Here is a 21,362-nt window from a genome sequence, read left to right on the forward strand (position 1 = left end):
GTGTTTGACTCTCATACCCTTCACCGTCCCAGTGCTGTAAGGTGAGTGTGAATGTCCGATAGTGCTGGCTGTGTGTGTGTGTGTGTGTGTGTGTCACACAAGTGTGTATGCCCTTAGCAGCATTAGCATCACCTCTGACGGGACATGACTCAAGGAGCAGTGACGTCACTGATACGAGAGCTCTGATCGCATCCGTGTCTCAGATAAGAAGCCGAGGCAAAGTGCAAGGAGGCAGTCGGTGCTATTTTCTCGTAAATATATGGACATTTTTTGCATTTTTCCCCGTGTGAATTTTGTCTGCTCGATGCTGCCTCCTCAGCGTCGGCCAAGGATAGTTTGTGCCTCTTCCCACTCGCCGTGAGTGTGCTTTCTCGGCGGCGCACTGTGTTGTGGGTTTCAACATGTCAGCTCAGCTTCGGCCAAACCCACGCTTACTTGTCACAGAGGAAGCATGTCTGTGCAAATCTAGCAGGGGATGAGGAGGCGCCTGTCAGAGGGTTGTTTCTCTCTTTTGCTCCGTGCACCGAGGCATGCATGACATATCAAACCAGCGGAGAGTGTTTTTCCGCGGGCGTAGATGTTTGGTGCCCCTCTGGTGGATTGTCGTATCCCATCAGTATCCAGTACAACAGATTCACAGCCTTTTCCCAAAGTGGTGAGGAGTATCGACAGGGATGTTTTCACCTCGAGGCCCCAAAGGGTCAGTTGACGTCGACGCGCGGGTTCGTCCGCATCCCGGACGCTCCTAAATATCAACATGGCTGTGGACCAGCGGCAGAAGGAGCTAGATCCAGTTGCACAAACACACACTCAGGTAGAGGTAGAGAAACCTGCAGTCAGGAACTGCTGTCATGTTTAAGCTGAAAGTTGAAAATACGTGAGCGCCGTATTTTGAAGTGAATAGCTCGTCTCTCAACACACATCGTTGGGAACGGAGAGCTAGAATCGACACATTCCCTCCTCTCCATTGTCACGGTCCTACTTGCTCTCCAGCCAGTGACCTTCTAACCATTGTATCCACTTCTTTACAGGGATGAAACTGAATATTATTTTCCCGTCTTAACAATGAAATGAGGAAAAGTATCATCTCACGCTTGCTCACATCTACCGTAATTTCCAGACTAGAAGCCGCTACTTTTTTCCCCACGCTTTAAACACTGCAGCTTTAAACAATCGAGCTTCACGCCACCAAAACATTTAGTTTCGTCACACGGGACCAATGAGATTCCCGTGAAATTCTGAGGACGTTCACGTCCGACACCGACACCACTTTAATGGTTTTAGTGCGCAGGAGGAAGACTAAGATAGCGATCAGCTGGAGTTTGACAAAGCGGGGATAGAAAATGGATGGACTTTTCCTTGTGTTATATAGCATTGATGGTTTTCATCGAGCCGTTTTACAGGCACTGTTCGGAAAAAAGCATTTCCAGTATGTATTTGTGGATGTTACTGCGATGTGTTGAATTGAAAGTTTAAAAAAAGTTTCTGTGTAAATATCTAATATTACAACATGGACACCTGTGGCTTGTAGACAATTGCGGCCTTTATATGTACACAAAGATTTATTTTGTTAATTTGAGATACACTCTACAGTCTGGAAATTATGGTAAATTTGTATAGTTTTACGTCTCAGTCTGAGATTTTACAAAGACTGTGAATCTCACAGGGTCTTTCATTACAAGGCCAAAACTAGATTCTTTGAGGATTTGTTTTTTTTTTCCCCACCATGCAAGGTTTTCCCCGGATATTTGCAGAGCCTCTGTTATTTCACTCCATCGCTTTTCCTTCTCCCCTGGGTCGTGATACGCCTGGAGAGTTGACATCGTCCAAGCCGGGTTCCGCCGTCCGCTCTTCTTCCTGGACGATCCTCCGTATTGATCAGGTCGTCCTTCCCTGCTCCGGTTCGTCCATGACGCTCAACAAACACCGTCTCTTACTTTGGTGATTGTCTACCAGGTTTCCTGTTTGCGGTTTTGTCGTAGCTCATCTATTGGTTCCTGATTGCGTTACGTCACCGTAGAGACAACCAATCATATCGAACATATAGTTATTGTAGAAAGCCCAAGACTTGGAAAGGACTGATCTAAGATTGCTAAGATTACGCCTTATACTTAGCCATCGAGATGACGGGAGCGCCGGGGCTCAAGTTAAACTCTCCAAATTTCCCTCTGACTTTCCTTTTTTTGGTATGTTTTGTCGTAAGCCCGGCATAAGGCTTTACACGCAAGTCATTAAAACTGTGAGGTACCTGTGCAACCTCAGTGTTCTGTCAGCAGCAAGACTTAGAACTGCCTTCTCTCAATTGAACTAGATATCTGCGTATTTGCTTTAGTATGCAAAATACCGAAGAACGGTAGCGTCACCTGTCAGCCAAGAGGCTCTTTGGGTTCCCGAAGAGGGAAAGTCACCAGCACCGATCTGGGCTGAAGGAGTTTTGTCATGTTACGACATAACGGACGTGCGGTTAGCGCTGAAATTGCAATGTCATTGTAAAACAACGGTAACAAGGCTTTTCTTTTTTTTTTTTTTTTTTTTTAAGAATCCCATTTGCCGAGCGGCGGACGTGTCCCGGGATCTGGCTCGACCGTGAAATTGGTTAAGCGGAACAAGTGATAAACTGAAATTAGCGTCCCTAAGAGTAAATGGATCATCAGTGCTGTTTGTGCAACACACCACAGTGTGTGGGGGTTCCTTCTCCGTCCTGACTGGTATGTCATGTCAAGAGGTCACAGGGGAGCTTACGCCACGGCTTGACACGGGCTTAACCTCACCCCGCTCTGGCCCCGTCCTTGTTTTTGTGGATTTCTTTTGTACCAAACTCCAATTCATTCATCTGCCCTTATGTTCCTTGCGAACTCGCTGATAGGCTCTTGTTGTTGTTCTCCAAAAGCGTCTTGTCAGACCACTCCAAGGCCAAAACAACGCAATCCACGGCGACAAAAATCACGTAAAGCCGCGACGGAAACCCCTCGAGCTTAAGAGAGCGGACCCGAACGCCAAAATGTGGGACGGCGGCCGATCCCGTGTCAAGTTGGCCTCTAAATCTCCGAATCAAAGAAAACCGTGCCTCTTAACTGTCACGTCTCTTTCTTCAGAGTGAGTTTCCGCAGTGGCGGGCGGTTACAGTCACCATAATGATGAACTCCGCTATTCCCCGTGTAGCTGCTCACCGCTTTGTGGGAAGACCATTAAAGTGTGAGTCATGGAGTGGGTGTCTCATCATCTCACTCCGTTCTCCAAGCCGCCCGAGAATAGCGGGATGTCTCGGGCCCGCGGTGCGTCGGCCGCAAACGTGGAGGTGAAGAACGGCAGTGTCCGTCCTATTTGGAGGACGAGCACCCTCCGGGAAGGCGTCGAGCTGCCTTATGCTTTGCTGTTATTGCGAAAACAGGTTATTTCTCAGAATGATGTCAGGTTAGAGAGCAGCGGCGTGACATTCCTGGAAGTCAAGCCAGCACCGCAGTTCCATTTAGTGCCACTGTTTTTGATTAGCACGAAGAGCGGAAAGATTTGTCGGTAAATACGCGCCGCTTTCTCCGTACGAGAAAACCGGATAATGTTCGAGATTGAGATCCAGACCGGGTTTATTATCCCACAGGAGGGCGTTTATTCGGTCCGCCGCCGCCGTTATCACAGAAAGTGAACTCTTATCAGAACAAGATGGTCGACAAAATGACACGACGACAAGACGATTGTCACGTCCGATCAGTTTTGGTCGGTATTTCCAGAGAGAAGTGTCTGTCCTCACATTGCATTACGGGGATTTCATTCATTCATTCCTAAATCATCTATAGCGCTTATCCTGCGGCGGCGGCGGCGGCCGGAGTCTAACCCAGCTGTCGCTCACACCTCCTGCACCATTGAGTCGAAAATGATTCCCAATTTTGGAGGATATCTTTAGTGTGTAAGCTGGTCATTGTCGCACACAGATAAGACCAAAAAAAAAAACATGCATCTATTGATTTATCCAAAAGTCAAAGTTAGCTTTATTGGCTATTTCTCCGCATGTTCTGGACATACAGAGGAATGGAGAAGATGTTTTTCACAATGCGGTGGTGACATGAAATGAACAAAATAATACTAATATTAATAACAGAGTCAAGTACTTTGGGTCAACGGTCCAGAGCAATGGAGAGTGTGGAAAAGAGGTCAATTAGCAGGATCGAAAGGAAAGGTGGGCAAGACAAACTCATCTTAGCTCAGGGGCCACAGAAAGGAAAATCTATTCTCCAGTGTGCCAGAAAGGTAAAATCTTGGCATAAACAACAAGAAGTTTCTTTAATCGTCTCTTCAGTTGTTCATTCATTCACTGAAAATATCGCTTGTTCGCTGCTAGTCGACACTTTTGCACATGTTTTTACTGGAGGTCGTAGAGACGAAGATGTGGAGGTTCTCTTTGGGAGAGACCAGGCTGGACAGGATCGGGAAGGAGTCCATCAGAGGGAACAGCCGAAAGAAGAAGAAGAAGAATTAACAGTAAAGTGCGCAGTTACAGTAAACAATCTATAAGGTGTTAAGTATAAAGTGCTCGCAGATACAAACTGCATGAAGGTGAAAAAGATGAGATGTTTGACGGTATGAAAGCAGCAGCAGTGGTTGTTTTTAGTGTACAGTTTAGTTTATAGGCCCACTGTTCCCATCTACCCTCATGGTTTAACGCGCCCGCCGTTTGTACGCCGTTTTTAGTTTTCGTGTTTGTTCTTGATTTGCTTCCCTGCTTTCGCCCCTGATCAGGTCAGCCGTCCCACCCAGAGGAAACGACCGAGAAGAGGTTTCAGACCTAGAACCCTTCCACTGAGTCACCAAACATAAATCTCAAAGCGAAGGATTAAAACCTTGCGTTCAATTGTGTAGTTTCTTGGATATTCGTGTTTTTTTTTTTTTTCTTTCTTCTTTTTCGCCTCTTTTTCTCCGTCCAACGCCGCCGTCATTGTTTCCTAAACGGGCCGGTTGTCGTCTGAGTCATCTGCCCCGAAGCTCCTCTCTCACTGGCACCGGTGTCATCGTGCCGCAAACACACCATCGGAGTCTGTTTCCATTCACAGGATCAACAGACCTCAGTGTGCAGACGACAGTCTGCGCTCAGTGTGTTGTGGTTAAAGCTAGAGTTGCAACATCAGCCTTCCGCTGCACAAATTCAAAACGATCGTGGCGAAGGCTCATGCAGGAGGCATGGGGAAATGATGTACTGTTAGTTTATCTGAGTTCAATTTAAAAAAAAAAAAAAATCAGTCGGGAGAAACGATGATAATGAACAATATTGCAAGATATTGATCGGTCATCCTTGGAGATGCTGGGAGACGGGTCTTGTTTACAACTGTTTTATCATCGACACGCCGACTTGTTAGCTTAACCGTCGTCGTTTTGGGCAAACACGAAGGTAAATCTGGGGGAAATCTGAAGCCTGCGTCCTGATCTCATCACAGGCCTTGATTTGGTACATGGAAAGATATATTTAAAAAAAAAAAAAAGTAGATTATAAGGTTACCAGAGAATTCGTACAGCTCAAACCCGCTTCAAAGTGACGTTTCCCCTGAGAAGGCAAGAAAATCCGCCCAAGAATGCAATGGATTTTTTTCTGGCACCGAAATTCTTCTGGCCCTCAAGCCGACCTCCACCAATGCCCTGTTTTCGCTGAAAAAAAAAAAAAAAAACTGAATAGATGGAAGACACCGAGAGACAGTTTAAACCTAATTAGTGTAAATGTTGAGTGATTTGTCTTGCGTATCGTTCATGGCTTATCAGACTATTTCCTCAAGCGAGAGCGCCGGGTGAGAAGCAACATGTGACCCCCGATAAAGGAAAAAAAAAAAAAAAAAAAAAAACAGGCCGGTCGGTTGATACTTGATCAGCGGCGGGGAATTAATATTTCAGCGGTCACAAGGCTGAAACACCTCAGCGGTTTCACATCCGTCGATCCATCCATCGCCCATCTTTTCCGTCTCCGCGTTCGTGTTCGCCGATACGACCGCGCCGAAACGTCGTCGTTTCTGCGCCGCGACCCTTTTTACGCCTGTTTCCGTCCTTCCGGTTTGCCGGGTCTGAGCGCTTCCTGCGTCTGCTGCTCCCACTGAATAATTTACAGGGACGTCACGTTAGGAGAAACATCTCACGCTGCCAGGCGGAGGTGTGGAGCAGCAATTGGAAGGACAAGAACACGCCGTTCAGTCACAGTTGTGTCTCTTACGCCGAAAGCGGCAACCCGTCACCTCGCCCTCGTGTAGTATTTCACAGGTATTTTTTTGAAAGTACTACTATAGAGAGTAAGAGAGGTGAAACTATCCTGCTTCTTGGCCTTGATTGATAAGCGCTGCAGATATTTCCCGCGTGGTTTATGGTTCAAGTTGAAGCTGTGTTTACAACTTATTGGAAATCAGCAGATTAGCGAGATAGCAATGCGTACCGTAATTTCCGGACTATTGAGCGCATCTAAAAATAACTACATAAATATATGTGTACATATATCAGCCGCAGGGTGTCCACGTTGTAACATGAGATATTTACACAGCAACATTTTTTTTTTTTTTAACCTTTAATTAAACACATACGGGTAACATCCACCAAAACATACTGGAAATGCCTTTTTTTTTTTTTTCCCAACCGTGCAACACGGCTGATGAAAAAGATGAATTATAAATAACACAAAGAAAAGTCCATCCATGAAGCCATTTTCTATCCCCGCTTTGTCCGACGCCAGCCCATCGCTATCTTAGCAGCTCTATTTCCTTCTTTGACGGTCAGGTGGATCGCCTTTAACTTGAACGCTGCACGATATGCATTTCTTTGCGTGTTTTCCATGATGAGGGTGCGCGCATGAAGCGCAGTTTCATCGGTCCGATGCTACGAGGATACACGTGAAGCTTGTTAGCCCAAAAAATAAATTCGTAGCTTAGCCGCATCGTTGTTTAAGCCCCAGCGTTCAAAGGGTTTGGAAAAAGTAGCGCCTTAAATGATGGTATATGTAGCACAGTGCATGTAAAAGGGCTGCTAGTGACCAGTTATTATCTAACCTCCCAAACTAGAGTAGCTTTTCGGGCCTTTCTGGAAGGATACGAGTTCTCAAGTGGGAACTTTTGTGTTTCTCGTAAGACAAAACTGTAAGATGTAGAAACCTGTATGTGATTCGCTCAAAAGCAGAACTTCATAGAGAGGTTTCGGCCGAGCCAAGGGGGAAATCCATCCGTTTGTGGTCATTCAACATAGCCGTCATAGTACCATTTCGTCCCCCTCTTAAAATAATCGCTTTAAATAAAGTCATTTTTTTCAGATTTTTCAGGAAACACAAAAAAACTGGACCTTTTGACACATTCTTGACATTGGCAGTTTCTACTAAAGTCTGTTTAACTGAGTATGTAGGCAATTTTGCCAGAGTTGGTCAGCATCATGAGGAGATGATTTAGGCAAAAGAAAAACATTTTTGTAAAAATATGACTAAGGCGATTATTTTAAGAGGGTGACGATTTATTTTTTCACTCTGCTAAGGGATCTGTCGTTTAGCAAAACACCGTTTCTACCGTACTACTGTACAGTATTTGCATACATTTCGGCCATTTTTACCATGCTATTTTACCTTTTTTTTCCCCCTTTTAATGTCTATATTTGCATGAATATAGACCAATAACCGTGGGTAAGCACATACAATACACACAACTCCGCTCCCAGTGCATTCTGTACTCTTTTCTGTACCCTTCTACCAGAGGTGTGTGTTTATTTTATCCCTGCCAACATCTTCGATCACATCTAAAACTAGGTTTACCATTTCCATTGGATGATTGTATCCTCTTAGAAAGGGATTATATTTTGTTTGTTGGGGTTTGAATCCCGGCTCCTCCCGTCTGGACGCCCAAATGGCCTCAGGCAAGAGACCGTTTCCCCACATATAAGGCAAACAAACTGAATATAAGAATCCACGACGTGTGCACACACCAGCTTATCGACTGTTTGCAGTTCATTTACTGTCGGCACGGTCAACATATCAGTGCTCCGCAAACAAACCCTGTAAGTTAGCCGTGCAATAAACAATAAATCCCTGAACTTTACAGCCTTGTGGCTAAGAGATTAGCGAGCGAGATCGTGTGTGTGTGTGTGTGTGTGTGTGAGCGAGTTTTCATCTGTCAAATCAAGACGAAAATACCGCCTCCTTGTATCCAGAACCGCGGGGACATTAACGGCCTCGCTGCGCCGCCGCCTGATGACTTAGCCGTTAAAGTCAGCGGCTGTTTTTCCGGCGTGGAAACGTCAATAAGTTTACACTCCGCAGTCAAAGCGCTGCAGCTTTTGTCGCTAAAGGAATGCAAAATCAATCCTATCTATATTTTAACAGATTCCTTTCTAGCGGTCAGCGTGCAAGAGTCAATAAACCAGCTAGTATAAGGGCACTTTTAACTATTAGCCTTTGACTGTGTGGACGGCAAACACTTTGTTTGTCTAAGTCTGTTTGAACTAAAACAAACAAATGTGCCCGGCAAACAGCGCGAGCATGAATCACTGTTACTCAAGCTTTATGAGATTTGTGGTTCAAAAAATAAATAAAAATGCCGATATTGGCCTGACGCTGATTTAAAGAAGAAGCCGGCAGGCGCTAAAGCTACAAGGTTCGGGTTTTATGTCCTGCGGTAACACACACACTAAATATGAAATGTGATTATTTAAAGGTCCCCCTGCGAATCTTTGGAAGAGCGGTCACCCCGAGCTGTGAGGTTTAATCGAGCGTCTGACCCGGCTTTACCTCTCGCTGCGCCGTTCACGCCCTGGAAAACCTCTTTATTATCTATTTGATTGTATTTTTAATGACGATCCGTAAAGGAAAGCGGTTTTACCCGCGAGTCAAGCGTATTTCCATTGTCGCTTTTACAGAACGGGATGTGTTTTTAGTCGTCACACAACGCGTACATTTCAACGTGGAGTTGAGGTCGTTAAAACAGTCGTATGTAAAATAGAAAAAAAAAAATGGAAACTAGCAACAGACAACACGAGCGTTGTAGCTTATAAAAATATACAAAGTTAATATTTATATCTTGTCCTGTTGCTGTATAGACAAATATTCTGACGTGAATGTCATTCTTCTGTCTGAAAATCTCCCCGCTCTCTTTTACCCGCAGGTTTGCTAAGAACCTGTCGCCGGACAAGATCAACCTGAGCACCCTGAAGGGAGAGGGCCAGCTCACCAACCTGGAGCTGGACGAGGAGGTCCTCCAGAGCCTGCTGGACCTGCCCACTTGGCTGGCCATCAATCGCGTGTGTTGCAACAAGGCCGCCATCAGGGTGAGGGACTCGTAAATAAAAACCCTTTCACCCACAACGTCCAACATACCGAACATCCCATCTGTAAATAACTTGTAATAAGTTAACGTGGCTGCAGCATTATTTCCTCCAGAATGTTCTCCTGGCGCAAACACTCGCTCGCCTCGTATTTATTACCCCCCCCCCCCCCAGCGTGATAGTGCACGTAATATTAAACTACCGAAGTCACATCATTTACAGTAAGAGTCGGATTTCCGAGAGAGCTGCCGAATCCGAAGTTGTGCGCGTTCTTCCTGTATTTCACCATTTGCCGCCGCTGCGGTTTGCTGATTCGTATCTGACTTCCTGTCTTTTCTTCGTGCCTTCGTTCAATTTGGATGGATTTCAGTAGACAGACGCAAAGACGGCGCCGCTCTTGTTTGACGGACGTCTGAATCACGTAATAACAGCTCTCACCTGCACAAATTGTCCCTGCTTGCGAACGCCTCAGTGGGCTGGAACGGCAGGGCAAAGAGTTTAATGTACCATTCGACGCATTTTAACGCGAATGAAAGGTTTCTAAGTAAATTAGAGCTGCAAATCCCAAGCGCGATGGAAATTCTTGATTTATGAAGCCTCTGCGGGGCGTATCTGCTCGTCCCTGTTCCAGTCCCGTCGAGTTCTTCTCCTTTTTTTTTTTCTTTCCTCCATCTCCGAGAAGCGTGGCCTGCAGTTTTTCGAATCGATTTAATTCTCCCCGGCTAATTTGCGTCGGATTTTGATTCGTACATCTCACTCGGGCGCTCCTCCGCGAGAGAGCAAATGTTTGCTTTCCGGAATCGAGGAGCCTTGTGACCGAGACGCTGTTTTTATTTCCCCCGACAGATACCGTGGACCAAGTTGAAGACTCACCCGATCTCTTTGGTAAGCGCCGGAGTTATTTCTGCATGTATTCTTGAACAAAGCTTTTTTGGTAACGCGGATCAGAATAACTCGATTAACTGTGTAATAGGGAATTATCTGCCTGCTTTCCACGCGTAATTCACTTTCAGTACCTCATGCAGTTCACGGCACAGTTTAAGTGGCATATAGAACAGGGTTACACCAGTTACAGACAAAGATGCGTTTCTAAAAACCCCACATCTCCCCACCGATGTGCGCAAATCACCGCCGGGAACAGAAGCTCGGAAAAATAGGTGTTTTCCGTTAGTCCTTGGACGCGAGGTCGTCAATGAATCCGATCGGGAGAGAGGGGGAGGGAAAGCCAACGGGAGGGTTTCGAGAAATCAATGCGCTTTACAAATCTCTCCCACGAACGATGGTTCGCCTGATAACGGGAGTAATAATACTAAAATCACTTGCTGATGGAAGGATGCTGAGGTTGGAACTGCCAGGCAGGAGGTTTGGAGAAAGACCAGAGAGGGGATTTATGGACGGAGTTGGACAGGGAGTTGGAAAAGGATGCAGGAGAGACGACGGAAGCGTCCGGTGTCCAGTCGGTGACGTACCCGACTCGAGCGGACAACCTCACCTCCATGAATCATCTGCGGACGCCGCTCTTCTTTGTGCTAAGTTTAGATTATTTTATCGCTGCCGGAACTCTTTCTACGTCTCCCCCTCGGGGTGTTTTGTTTGCGTTATCCGTGACCGGCAGCCAGAGTAGCGGTTATTTCTGATGCACCGGGCGCCGCAAACACCGAGAACCCGAACAACGTCCGTCTGAAGGAATCCCGTGTGTTTAGAAGTGTGTGATTGTTTGCGTCAAGGCCGGTTTGTCATGAAAGGCCAAAGCAGCGGAAGATGAACACACACAAAGAACGGAAATATCGTCAAAAACGATGCTGACGATTGAGTCGCTTTCCCTCAGGTGACATTCTTTTCACTCGCTTATTTCAGACTCTGGACAAAGTGGAGATGGAAATGAGTACGTGTGATGAGCCGCGTCCTCCCAACGGTCCGTCTCCAATAGCAACGGCGTCAGGACAGAGGTGAGTGCAGGGTACGATGCCATCAGAATAAGCCAGACGGTCAAGGTGCCGTATTAACGTATACTCACCAGAGCGTCGACTTAGGGGTTTTCCCAGATTCGATAGCTCAGTGGATTTTTTTAGTTTTGCGAATCCTCCCATGAGGTCGCCCAGAGAAAATCACAGAAAAGCACTGGTGATGGAGAAGCTATGGGTGATGGAGAAGCTATGGGTGATGGAGAAGCTATGGGTGGGATAAGGTGAGGGAGAGCGTCGTCCGTGAGATGTTGGCGGGGATTTGTTGCGGCGAACGGCAGGAACATCAGCGGACCCGACGTCGGAAGAGTCGTTCAGAGCCGGTCGGGGACGGTTTGATGGTTTTAAAAAGAGGAGCGCGGTTACTTTGTCCATAAATGAAGTTTAGACAAAGTGTAGCAAAGTTACATTTAGCAACACATTGCAGCATTTTTTAATTCCTCTCCCTTCAGCTGCAGGGAATCTCAAAATCTTTGTACTTAAGACACTTTATAGCCTTGACTTGCTACTTTGACACAGTTTTATTTGTATTTCTTATTCTCACCCCTTTTTTTTTTTTACTGGTTATACAATTTCCTACTATTATTATTATGTTTGTTACTTGAAGCTCTGGCACAACAATTTCCTTCGGGATAAATAACATTATTCTTATTCCTATCAAGTGTGTCGCCGGTAAGTTAAGGGACGATTAAGCACCAAATGCAAAATTCCCGCCGACCGCCTGATCGGCAAGTTAAATCCACGTAATAAAACCAGTTTATTTCTTTACGCTCTCTTTTATTACATATCAGATTTTTTTTTTTTTTAAGATTATTTGCTACTTCTAAATGACATTTTTCTTATTTAATAACATAACAAAACAGGAGGGCCGGAAGGGATCAATAGCAATTCCTTTTGGTCGGGAAAAATAATTTTTCCCATCCGATCTCAGCGAGTACGGCTTCGCCGAGAAAGTGGTGGAGGGGATGTCCTTGTCCATCAACTCCATCGTGATCCGGATCAGCGCCAAGGCCTTCAACGCCTCCTTCGAGCTCTCGCAGCTGCAGGTCTACAGCGTCAACACCAGCTGGAGCATCAGTGACCTGCGCTTCACCCGCATCCAGGACCCGCAGAGGGGCGAGGTCAGCGAACTCCTCGAAAAATAATCCCGGCGCTCCCGCGGAAGCCGTGCTCAAGTTGTGCTCGCGCGTTCCAGATCCTGACATTTAAGGAAATCAGCTGGCAGATGATCCGAATCGAGGCGGACGCCATCCAGAGCGCCGAACATGAGATGCTGAGCGCCCCCATCCGCCTCATCACCAACCAGTCCAAGATACGAGTCACTCTGAAGAGACGGGTCAGACACACACACACACACACACACACACACGCTCAGTAATCCGCTGAACACAATCAGACATTCATTGCATGATAAGTGATGGACAAATTATAACCAGGCTGCCCCCCAAAGCGTCCCCTTGTCTTTTTTTTTTGCAAACAACAAGCCTTCTGTGGGACGTCGCTGTCTGCAAGGCAGACTCCAGCAGCCATTTTCCTTTCACCAAACTCAAACAAAAACGGCTACAGATTCCTCCGGAAGATTGAATGCGGCTCAATATAAGACGTACAATCGTCTTTTCTGTATGCCGCCTCGTCGTTAGCTTTTAAGGAAACGGCTGAATAAACCGGTCGCCGTTAAAACGACGACTTCTTCGTGACACGAACGGCGGCTTTCGATCCTCGGGATCTACCTTTACGCCCGTGTTTTTACCCGATGCAGATAAAAGATTGCAACGTGGTGGCCTCCAAGCTCATTCTGATCCTGGACGATCTTCTCTGGGTGCTGACGGACTCCCAGCTCAAAGCCATGGTGCAGTACGCCAAGTCCCTCAGCGAGGCCATGGAGAAATCCGCGCAGCAGAGGAAGAGCATGGCCACGGAGGACCAGGTGCCACCCTGTCGGATATTAATTATGTATTTCATCCTTTATGTCCATAAATAGGACGCTTTTTAACATTTAATGTGTCGATGTCACTTTCTCACCTGTATTCGTGTCCCCCCCCGCTTCCCGTCCTCGATCGGAGCCCCAATTGTAATTCTAAATTTCTTAAATTACGGTGATCGTGTAACATCTAGAATAAAACGCGTTTCATTTTTGATGCCGTTTATTGTGCTTTTACACCGTGCGCTGAGGTTCAGGAGCAAAAATCACATTCACAGGGTGAAATTAACATTTCCGTTGGCTATTATTTTGCAAATATAAATACACTGCTCAAAACAAATAATGGGAACACTTAAAAAACACATCCTAGATCTAAATGAATGAAATATTCTTATGAAATACTTTTCTCTTTACACAGTTGAATGTGCTGACAACAAAATCACACAAAAATGATCAATGGAAATCAATTGTATCAACCCATGGAGGTCTGGATGAGGAATCACACTCCAAATTAAAGTGTAAAAACAAACTCCAGGCTGATCCAACTTTGATGTAATGTCCTTAAAACAAGTCGAAATGAATCTGTGTTGCTTCCTGAGTGGACACTATGATTTCACACAAGTGTGATGGACTTGGAGTTACATTGTGTTGTTCAAGTGTTCCCTTTTATTTTTTTGAGCAGTATATTTTCCACACTGCTCAGGGAAATAGTCAACTTTTTTCACTCCGCTTGACAGCTAACCGCACGCTCCTTTTCAGCGGTGAAACCATGCAGACGGCATTTTTGGTCTGCTGCAGGTGGATCATTTAAGTTTGGCTTTTTATTTGGTTTCCATAAGTAGGACTCCAATAGCTGTCCAGTGTTTCCTTTGAAAGTAATGCTTTTGTTTCATGCAGACATAAAATTTCATTTTCTCTGTAGCATTTTGCTGATTTCATCGATGCAAAAAGATGTACCGTAATTTCCGGACGATAAGCCGCGACTTTTTTCACGTAAACAACGATACGGCTAATGTATGGACGTTTTTTTGGGGGGGACGCTAATGAGCTTCACGCCGCTAAAACGTTTATCCTCGTCACATCGGACCGACGAAATAACCGGGAAATTCTGAATCCGTTCAACTCCGACACCGAAGAAGACGACTTTGACGGTTTTAGTGCGCAGGAGGAAGCCCGAGCTAGCGATCGGCTAGCCGGTGCGGCTTATATTGAGGCGCGCTCAATAGTCCAGAAGTTATGGTAGATGTATATCGATATAAACAGCAATGTTTTTCCTCATTTTCGATGTCTCAAGCCTTTCGTGGCTCCCGCTGTTTTCTTTTCATGAGGAAATCGCGCTTTGAGTGCTCAAGGTTGCCGACCTCTGGTCCTAACGTTCTCCCACAAGTTGTTTTCTCTCCGTTTCGTGCACTTTCAGTCTGGTTTCCTACTTTGACACGTCCATCACGCACCTACACCAAACCTCTTTTTACTTAGTGTCGCCGATGTGGCCTCTAGTCGTTTGGTCTACCGCTCTCTCTGCTGGAAGAACTGAGTACTGCACGATGGAGGTTCTCATGACCTTCTGAACTCCTTTCTCTGTCTCTTCCATATGAATGAAACAAAAAAAAAAAAAACCTCTCAAAACAAATCAATTGCATCATTTAAGTAAAGTTGTGTGTGTGTGTGTGTCCTAGGTGTCCTCGACGCCCCCGTCAGCCCAGCAGGTCCGCACCCAGCAGGCGTCCACGGCCGCCGACCAGAGCGCCACCATGGCGAAGCTGTTCAGCGCCTACGACGTGTGTGAGACGTCACACCACCTCCAGATCACACACCTCGACCTGCACATATGCGACGACATCCACGCCGTGGATAAAGGTGGGCGCGCGTGCACACACTTACAGTGTAAAAACCAACATGTCTGTGCAAAACCTGATTTCCTTTGGATTGTAATGTTTTTTTTGTGATTTAAACAGTGCAATTCTTCAACCGTGTACTTTTATCCTCCGTGCAGTCATAAATAAAAGAATCACAGGCGGCGCCATGCAGCTCTCCTTCAGCTCCATCACCCTGGACTACTACCCTTTCCACAGAGCAGGTGAGAAGCTCGCAGTGACCTCGATAATTGCGATATCGATTCGCCTGCACAACGTGCACGGTTAGCCTTGTCCGAATGTGATATAAACCGAAAATATCTCGTCTCGCGATGAACGTCGGTCGGGTACCGCGGGGGTTTCTGACGTCCTGTTTCGCTCCATCTCTACGAGTTCCCCGAGACGTTCATCTGCAGAGACTCGCCGCGATTCCCCCGAAATGTGAGCTTAGCGCTCCAGTTTGAAAACACGCACAACTGTCCGAAGAGGTTTCTCTCAGCTCTGCCGGCTGGAGTCGGAGCCCCACGCCGACCAAGTCGGCTCTGATTTGCGTCTCCGTCCGCCGCCTCCTTAAAATAGTCGTTATTTTCGACGGCGTTATAACCCGCTCCCGAACTCCGCCAGGCGACAGCTGCGTCCACTGGATGCACTACAGCGAGGCAACCAAGACCAGGGAGGGATGGGCTCGCAGCCTCCTGGACGAGTTCAAGTCCAACGTGGAGATGTTGAAGAGCGCCGTCCGAGACCAGGGCGCGGCTCCGGCCCACGGCTCCCCTCAGCACGGTAAACACCGAGACGTTTGTCGTATTTTTCCGCCTCGTCTCCTGCCCTCACACACACACACACACACACACACACGCACGGCGACACCCCGACAATCACACGGATGCTGTGGGTTTTCTGTCATCCAGTGTCCCTTAGGGACGATGTGTATTGGCCTGTAGGAAGTCAGCAGAGAGCAGAAGGAGGAGTAGGGCTTAGGGAGGCTGATGGACTCATAGAGTGGAGCCCGCAAACGCAGCCTCCGGCCCAGTGCTGCTGGTGCCTAGAGCCAGGTACCGTGGTGTGTGTGCGCACAGCGCGGTGCGGTGATACACACCTCTCGCCAAGCGGAGGCCTCCTTCCCGGCCGTCTGAGTTGTGACTCTCTTTCTCTTTCTGCATCATTCTGTTTGAATTTCTCCTCCTCTTCTTTCCACACCGTCGGCTCCTCAGGTAGGATAAGCACCGGTTCCAGCTCTTCGTTCAGTCCTCCCGCACAAACCCCCAAGGCCCAGCTCATGTCGAGCTCCGTGGTCCTCAGGATGGCCGACTTCAGCATCTACCAGGTTAGGACAACGTTTTTCTTTCATGCATTTTTTGTGCTTTCAACTCAAAAAGTGTGGTTTTCTCTCGCTTTCTGTCTCAGGTGTCCACAGCGGACCAGCGTCGCTCCAGCCCCAAGGCCATGATCTCCTGCAATAAGAAGTCCCTGTATCTTCCCTCGGAGATGCCGGCCATTCATGTGGAGTTTACCGAGTACTACTTCCCCGACGGGAAAGACTACCCCAGTAAGACGGCGAAATGCAAATTGACGCGTACCGTCGCATCTTTCCCAACTGTTTCGCGCCCTCTGCTCCGGCAGTTCCCTGCCCCAACCTGTACGCCCAGCTGAACGCCCTGCAGCTGGTTCTGGATCCTCGCAGTCTGGTGTGGATCAACCTTTTCGCTCTGGACCTCAGGCAGAGCCTGGAGCAATTCATGGAAATCTACAAGCTCAACGACTCGCAGAAGCCCGAGGAGCACGTGGACGTCAAGGTGGACGGCCTCATGCTGAAGGTGCGGCCGCCGGGTCGGGGAACGCCGGCCGCCTTCGGTTTGAAAATAAAAATGGTGTTTTTACTCTTTTTTTTTTTTTTTCCGATTCCCAGCTGGTCATACCCGCCGATCAGGACCCCTCCTGCCCCCTCGACCTGCCTCGTTCCGTCTCGGTGCAGACCTCAGAAATGGTCGCCACGAATACCCGCCACCCCGCCAACTGCACCCGGTCCCACCTGGAGGCTCTGCTGCAGGCTTTCCGGGAAGAGCCCTTCTTCTCCTCGTCCTTCGTCTCGTTCCCCCGCACCGCCTCCTCCTCGCCGCTCCTCCATCCCGTCTTCCAGCATCACGCCCACGAGCAGGACACCCGCGTGCACGACATCTACCGCGGCCTGGTGGCGCCCACGCTGGCGGCGAACGCCCTGAGGATGCCGGCGGCGACCGACTTCTGGGCCTTTCACTTCGCCCAGTTCTGGGTGGACTACGAGGGCTCTCGCGGAGGCAAGGGGAGGCCCCAGCCCTTCGTGGACTCCTTCCCCCTCGCCGTGTGGGCCTGCCAGCCGGCCAAGCTCCTGCGCCACCAGGAGAGGCTGAGAGACTCCGCCGGCTCAAGCCTGTCCAGAAGCGCGTCGGTGGAGGCCGTCGGACGGCTTCAGAAGAAACGCCTGCTGAAGGAGTACTACAGCGCCGACGGCGCGCCCGCGTCATCTCAGAGCGCCGATCCCACACTGCCGGCCAGCAACGGACTCCATAAACCCCTTTCCCTGGACGGCTGGCCTTCCTCCTCTTCGGCACCGACGAGCGGAGACGCCGATGTTCACATGTTGGTGCACGTGCAGAAGCATCTGAGCGCTCAGGTATGTTTGTTTTTAGGTCTCGCTTCTGTAGCTTTCAACTATGTTGGCTGGAGGAGGATTTTAGTTTTGCTCCTCTGAGCGAATCCAGGTTGTCCCCGCCGTTTAAATCGCCTATTCTACGATTCACGGCCGCCCCGGTGTAACACCTCCGCCCGTTTGTTTGTTTAGAAGTTTATTAGGACAGTGTACAAATACATCGAGCACAGAGGCAGAGATGTTTGTACCAGATTATAGCTCATAGCTAATGTCCATCTGTAGTCCTGGACGATACAAATATAAAATGTCGGACCCGGCGGTTGACGCCTCCGCGTCCGTCTTCCTAGGTGAGCCATCGGCAGTTCGTGTTCCTGATGCGCCTGCAGCGCAGCATCAAGGCTCTTCAGCAGACCCTGCAGCAGGACCTGGAGGAGATGGGCTCCAAGAGAGACCGCAAGGACCCGTCCCAGCACGCCGACGACGGCCGGCCGTTCACCGTCTGCCTGGGCCTCCTGCTGAAAAGCGCGGAGGTGTCGCTGATTCTCAAGCCCGTCGCCCAGGCGGAGGGCTCTCGGTCTCCCGCGGGGTCGGAGCTCTCCCCGTCCGAGAGCCAAGGAACGTTGGACCCGGCGGTCGACGCCGCGGAGGGGAGGGAGAAGAACGACGAAGGACCCGGAACCGGCGGCACGGCCAAAGGAACCTCCACCGTGGATCAACTGCTATGTGGAGAAGGACCGGAGAGCAGAACCACGCCGGGGCCGCCGCCCCTGGTCCCCACCTCCACCCCCAAACCCGACTCCGACCGCAAAGCCTCCCTGGAGGAGAGGACTTCAAGTAAGAACTCCGGCAGGTGGAGCTCGGAGGAAGGGGGCGACACCATATCGGACGGTTTCGCCGAGGGCGAAGAAACGGGAGTCGGGCCGGACTCCAGAACCCAGGCGAGTGACCTCCTGTGCGACCCGCTCTGCGACAAGGACAAGGCTGCTGCCAAGATGCCCCAATCCATATCCAGGTACAACCTTTTGGATCACACACACACACACACACACACACACACGTAATAAGATAAGATAGGATAAGATAAGAACAACTTTATTAATCCTGAAGGAAATTGTTGTGCCAGAGTTACAGAAAATATAACAGTAATAAATAATAAAAAGAAAAAGGCAGAATTAGAAGTAAAAATAAACTATAAAGTGTCTCAGTGAAACTATAAAGTATCTTAGTAAATAAGTGATAAAAACTATAAGTGTCTTAGTAACAAGTGAGGTAAGGAGTGCACAATAGTATGATAAAAGGAAAAATTGTAGTGTAGCTGTTATGTTCTGAATATTGTACAGAAGTAAAAACGCGTTTTAGGGACGGAGGGAGGAACATTTCGAGTAAATATTTAAGGAACCGTTGCCTCCCCGTTACACTGGTGGAGCACTTTTTGAGTTTTTTTTTTCCCCCGTGACGACACCGATGAAGGATCTCTGTCTCGGAAGCCGTGTGTTTTCGCTCTCATCCTCACCCGTCCGTCTCACCGTCAGCGTCGCCGCCCTCCGGCCGCCACCCCCTGTTTTTCACATCCTGTTTGTCAGCAACGTTGCGTGACTGTCTCGGCATTTCCTGACTCATCCCACTTTGTCTTTTGGCCTCTTGACCTTTGCTTTGACCCATACGGGATGCGTGTGTGTGTGTGTGTGTGTGCGCGCGCGTGTTTGTGTGTGTGTGTGTGTTTTCTCTCTACCAAGGAAAGGAAGTTTGTCTGTCGTTTCTGATCTCCTCAGCTCCTCAAACACCAGCAGATCCACCTCCCTTTATTCCATGTCCAACATGTAAGGCTCTGGATCTGCGACTCGCTGTCGTCCCGAATGTGTGTTTTTTTTATTTTTGTCCTCGTGAATCTAAAACACAAGCGTGTGTGTTTGATTTCCCCCCCGTGAGCATGCGCTGTACTTGCATGTGTGCACGGTAAAGCCGATATCCCCTGCTTCGTGGAGCCGCCGGTAGAATCGAAAACAGAATCCCTGTTTTGCGACAGAGCTTTCCATTTTGATTTCCTCCATTATGATTTTTCTTGTGATTGCGTCCGGCTGAGGGAGGGAAGGAGGGATAATCGGTACTAAAATGCCCTTAACGACAGAAATATCTGACGCACGACACGTCTAGGAAAGCTGAACATTCTTTAACTTAATGGCTAGATGTCGTAGTTAATTTGTTTATGTTATATTGGTAATACACATTTATTCCAGATCAGTCTGATCCCCTCAGTCGGAGGGCGGGATGTCGAGGTTCTCTTTGAGCCGAGATGGATAGAACCGAAGACGTCGGCGACGATTAAGAAACGGCTTAAAAAAAAAATAAACATCCTTGTGAAATGACATTAAAAATAAAAGGCTAGCAAAAGAATCGGACCTGGTCGCATTTTCCCCCCAAACTTTCCAATTCAGGAAACCGATCCAGGTACAGGTCAGATCAGCGACGCCACGTCAGACAAAGGTTTTATTTGTGTTGTGGATTTGATCCGTGATTTGTGACGTGTGTGTTTGAAACCCCTCCGTGTTTCCCAGCTGTAGTTGAAACTCCGTGGCGTGCATGGACAGTGTTTTCCCTGCAGATATGGAATATTATCATACTACAGGAACTCCCCCCTGTGTGTAAACACACTGTTGTGTACCTGTGTGTGTGTGTGTGTGTGTGTTTTAGTGGTCGGTTGATGCGGGACCGCTCCCAGTCCAGTTTCTCTGTCTCTTACAAAAACATGAAGAAAAGTCCATCCCTACAGTCCTTGGACAACATCTCCATAGACAGCTACCTGCTGGAGGACGGAGACACCTACAGCCTGTTGGAGAGAGGTGAACACACACACACACACACACACACACACACACACAGAATAGGAATTTCCTCACTGTACATAGTTGTCATTTCTCTTTTGACCAGAAGGTTGCAGCATTATTCCGAAAAAGCCAGGCTTCTTCTAGCGTCAGTCTTCTTTATGCCTTCTGGGGAAAAAAAAAAAAACAAAAACCAACCCAGGAAGCAGCTGACCAGTTTTCCAGTCTTGGAAAAACACGTGCAAATGTAGTGACACAGCAAATTACCCTGCAAATCCCGCTTGGCTTTGGAAAAGGATTTATATCCCCTGTATTTTCCTTTCGTGGCTCCATCTGAAAGGTCCAAGTTATGTAACAGATCTATTCAATTAAAAAAAAAAAAAAAAAAAGGGGGGGGTCCTCCATTTTTTTTTTTTTTTTTTTTTTTTGATGTACAAGTCAAAACTAATCCCGTGAAAATAAAATGTCGGCGTGTGAAGCATTTTGCCGTGCACGCGCTGCGAGGGATTCATGTTTTCCCGTCCCGACACAGATGACGTGTCCATCTCAGGATTCAAGGACACCAACAGTGAGCAAAGCGCGGCGGAGAGCGCCAACGAGGCGGCGGCGGCGGCGGCGGCGGCGTCGGGCCAGGAGCAGGAAGGAGGCGTGTCTCCAGACACTGTCAGCGCCGCCTCGCAGAGCATCGACGAGCCCACCAAAGACATCGTGAGATATCCCCCTCTCTGGAAACTTTTAAAAAGCAGAACGTCCTTTAAATTTCTCAATGAGTAAATAAATCCTTGACCTTTCTCAGCTGCGTCGGAAGCTGGGGAGCGAGGAAAAAAAAAAAATAGCCGTGTGTAAAGGATATGTCATTTACTGACGCGCTTTTAAATAGCCAAAATTTGTGGCGTTTGTGGCCAAAATTAC

At 48.1% G+C, this 21,362-nt stretch overlaps 1 protein-coding gene across 5 annotated transcripts in view; it reads left to right on the top strand.

The window, feature by feature from the left end:
• bltp3b (bridge-like lipid transfer protein family member 3B) overlaps positions 1-21,362 on the top strand; it is a 28,906-nt gene that overhangs the window by 1,619 nt on the left and 5,925 nt on the right. For 3 of the 5 annotated variants that reach the window (XR_015106124.1, XM_086146395.1, XM_086146396.1), the window contains exons 2-18: positions 9,102-9,264; positions 10,108-10,146; positions 11,119-11,210; positions 12,157-12,346; positions 12,421-12,561; positions 12,985-13,152; positions 14,823-15,003; positions 15,140-15,223; positions 15,624-15,782; positions 16,214-16,326; positions 16,407-16,548; positions 16,623-16,816; positions 16,909-17,652; positions 17,976-18,640; positions 19,365-19,448; positions 20,320-20,468; positions 20,983-21,158. Coding sequence is in view for 4 of the 5 variants with exons in the window: in XM_086146395.1 (XP_086002521.1) it covers positions 9,102-9,264; positions 10,108-10,146; positions 11,119-11,210; positions 12,157-12,346; positions 12,421-12,561; positions 12,985-13,152; positions 14,823-15,003; positions 15,140-15,223; positions 15,624-15,782; positions 16,214-16,326; positions 16,407-16,548; positions 16,623-16,816; positions 16,909-17,652; positions 17,976-18,640; positions 19,365-19,448; positions 20,320-20,468; positions 20,983-21,158 (3,484 nt within the window). In the remaining variant the exon portion in view is untranslated. The remainder of the gene's footprint in view (positions 1-9,101; positions 9,265-10,107; positions 10,147-11,118; positions 11,211-12,156; positions 12,347-12,420; positions 12,562-12,984; positions 13,153-14,822; positions 15,004-15,139; positions 15,224-15,623; positions 15,783-16,213; positions 16,327-16,406; positions 16,549-16,622; positions 16,817-16,908; positions 17,653-17,975; positions 18,641-19,364; positions 19,449-20,319; positions 20,469-20,982; positions 21,159-21,362) is intronic. The other 2 variants (XM_086146397.1, XM_086146398.1) reach the window with 1 other exon arrangement.

This window comes from Fistularia commersonii, chromosome 5, assembly GCF_037954325.1.
Source record: "Fistularia commersonii isolate RoL2024-O1a breed Wild chromosome 5, RoL_Fcom_v1.0, whole genome shotgun sequence".
NCBI lineage: Eukaryota > Metazoa > Chordata > Actinopteri > Syngnathiformes > Fistulariidae > Fistularia > Fistularia commersonii.